Genomic DNA, 2999 nt, shown 5'->3' on the forward strand with positions numbered 1-2999 from the left:
TGGGTCAGTCAGAAACGAAGAGTTTTTTCTTTAGGCTCTTGGAAGATCTTCTAATGGGATAGGTTCAGATTCTTCAGCAACAAGCAAATTCCGTGGGGCTCAGAGACATAAAAACAGACCCTCACCTATAAAACTTAGAAAACGAGAACAAGAAGCAAACATGAACACCGCGGTAGTTTACAAAGGAACGATAGCATTTTCAAGGAAAATCAGTGCTCCGAAAATTCCTTATAGCTTATAACCAAAAACACATGGCTGCTCCCAGCCAAAGACATGGCATTTTCTGGAAAACAAGGTTAATAAGAAAACAGAAAAGAGTGAAAAAGGAAAAAACAGTCTTTTTTAAAAAAATTTTTTTAACATCTTTATTGGGGTATAATTGCTTTACAATGGTGTATTAGTTTCTGCTTTATAACAAAGTGAATCAGTTATACATATACATATGTTCCCATATCTCTTCCCTCTTGCGTCTCCCTCAAAAAAACAGTCTTGACTTCAGCTTCTGCAGGGTGTCAACCAATCAGCTTCAGCCACCCAGAATTCAGCACCTGCAAACATAAATGCATTAGGAGAAATTCCTTAAAGAGTGAGTGTGATACTCAAAAGCAATCCGTCTTTGCTCAAGTAAATGAAAAAAAAAAAGAAAGCATATAAATACATACGTATCTATGTGTGTACTCAATGATAAAAAGTTGTTATTTGGGGTAATGGGACAATGAATTATTTTATTTAATTTTCTATATCATAATTTTAGTTACAAATTTTCTGTGAAGTAAATGAGTTACTTTTTAATCAGGAGGGGGTCTTAGAAAACTGGTTTTTCTTTGGAGTGTTTCCATTCTTACTTACCTTCCTGAAATCAGTGGGTTTGTCCTGGGTCGGGGCCTCCACTCTCAACCGCCATGCAGACTTTCTTGCATTCATAGCAAGCCTTGTGCCATGGAAAATTCATTGCTTTACACCACAGGGCACTCCCAATTCACTGAACTGCAGCCTGAGGCAGACTTCTCCTGGTGGTGTGATTCTGAGGCTTTTTTCCCTTCTGGCCGCTTGGTCTTCTGCCCCTGAGGTTGTTGTTTCTTTGGGTTTTCTCTCCCACTAGGGCTCCAGCTGTCCCCCTGGGCGGTTGCCTGAGGCCTCTCTGGACCTCCTTCCTGGCCATGTCTCCTGTTGAACAGCGGTGGGGGCATCCCCTGGGGCCCTTGTGGACCTCCTTCCCGGCTCTGGCTTCTGCTGACCCCCAGGGGGCCAGTCCCCTGGGGCCTCTCTGGATCGTCTTGCCTGTGACTTCTGCTGTTCCCCAGGGGGATGGTCCTCGGGGACCTCTCTAGGTCTCCCTCCTGGCTCTGGCTTCTGTTGTCCCCCCGGGGAACATTCCCCTGGGATCTTTTGGGAACTTCTTCCTGGCTGTAGCTCCCATTGGCCCCCAGGGAGACCATCCCCTGGGGGCTCTCTGGACCTGCTTCTTGGTTGAGACTCCAGCTATCCCTCAAGTGGACCATCCCCTGGGGTCTCTCTAGGCCTTCTTCCTGGCTGTGGCTCCAACTATCCCCAAGAGGGATCATTCCCTCGGACCTCTCTGGACCTTCTTCCTGACTGAGACCACAGCTGTCCCTAAGAGGGACCATCCCCTGGGGCCTGTATAGACCTTCTTCCTGGTTAAGACTTCTGATATCCCCTAAGGGGACTGTACCCTGCAGGATCTCAGGACCTTCCCCCTGGCTGTAGCTCCTCTGGTTCCACAGTGGGGCCATCTCCCCCTGAAAGACCACTGCAGCCCACGGGCCAGGTGGAGAGATGCCCAGAGGAGGCACCTGAAGTGGGACGACTCCAGCTTCTGTTTCCATATGGCTACTGCTGGTGGTACAGGTGGCAAGAATGGGAATCCCATCAGGAATGGTGCATGGAATGGAAATGGGTATGGTATCGGCACTGGCAGAGGGGGTTGCACGGCCTGGGCCCAAGGACTCGGGGGTCCCGGCACATAAAGGACATCTGTCGGGGCTGGCATCTGGCTCTTGAAATACAGCCTGTCATGCTCCCCCATGGCTACCACATCTCTCTGCTGCTCTACGCTCATGGGCCACTCTGCAGTCCCAAGTTGTTCGGCTCGAGGCCCAGGCAGCAACTCTTGGGCCAGTGGGGTGACCTGTGCCGACCTCTCGACCAGGAGCAGCCGCCCACAAAGCACATCGCGCTGTTTCAGCGCCTGCTGCAAGGCGGCCCGCGTGAGGCGCAGCTACGTGACCACTCCTCGCGCTCCTCGCGCAGGCGCCGCAGCTCAGAGGGCCCAGGAAGCCGCCTCGCGTTCCCCTACCTGCTCCTGCAGCCACTGAACCCGGAACGCCTGCTGCTCCCGCTGCCTCGCGCCCACACGCACGCTCAAGGCCAGCGCGCTCCAGGCACAGACCCTCTTGATGGCGCACGGCACCTGTGGGTCAGCGACGACGACGCGCAGCCGATCCTCTACCTCATTCCAGGACCGCGAGCAGAAGGCCACGTAGAAATCGGGGCCTCCCCCGTTCATAAGGACTTCATTGTTGATGAATCTGATCACCTCGTTGTGGCGGAACCCGCTGGCATGGTCCCCAAGGCCCACGGCCATGGCCGCTGCGGCCTAGTCAACCAACCGCCTCACGGGAGATGCCGCTGCCGCCGCCGCCGCCGCCGCCGGTAAAGCCCCTCACCTCCCGGCTCAGTCCTCCTTCAGTTCTAGCCCAGTCCTGGCCTCCTCCTCGGCCTCTTTCCTCTGTCACGGTCCGGCTTTCCTCACAGAAAGTAAGGCAGATCCCCTCACTGCGCCAACCCCCAAAAGGCAGACGCAGGCGCCACGGGTCACACGTGAGCTCCGAGTCGCTCCGCAAGGCCTGCTGGGACCAACCTCGCTGCCAGAGCCCCTCCTACCGGGTGAGCAGGCCGGAAGCTGCACTGAGTGCCGCAGTGAACCCAGACGTGGCAGAGGCCGGAAACTGCACTGGGTGCAGCAGTGAATCCAGACG

General features: G+C 54.2%; 1 protein-coding gene across 1 annotated transcript; it reads right to left on the reverse strand.

Annotated features, from left to right (window-relative positions):
- Nucleotides 1-383: 383 nt before the first annotated feature.
- TEX13D (TEX13 family member D) lies at nt 384-2605 on the reverse strand. Its single transcript, XM_027092311.1, is given in 3 exon segments — nt 384-964; nt 966-1847; nt 1850-2605. Coding segments are annotated over 3 exon segments (1743 nt in total). The 3' UTR covers nt 384-859.
- Between the last annotated feature and the right edge of the window lie 394 nt (nt 2606-2999).

Source organism: Aethalodelphis obliquidens, unplaced genomic scaffold (genome assembly GCF_003676395.1).
Source record: "Aethalodelphis obliquidens isolate GAN/ISIS:26980383/991018 unplaced genomic scaffold, ASM367639v1 scaffold77, whole genome shotgun sequence".
NCBI classification, from domain to species: Eukaryota; Metazoa; Chordata; class Mammalia; order Artiodactyla; family Delphinidae; genus Aethalodelphis; species Aethalodelphis obliquidens.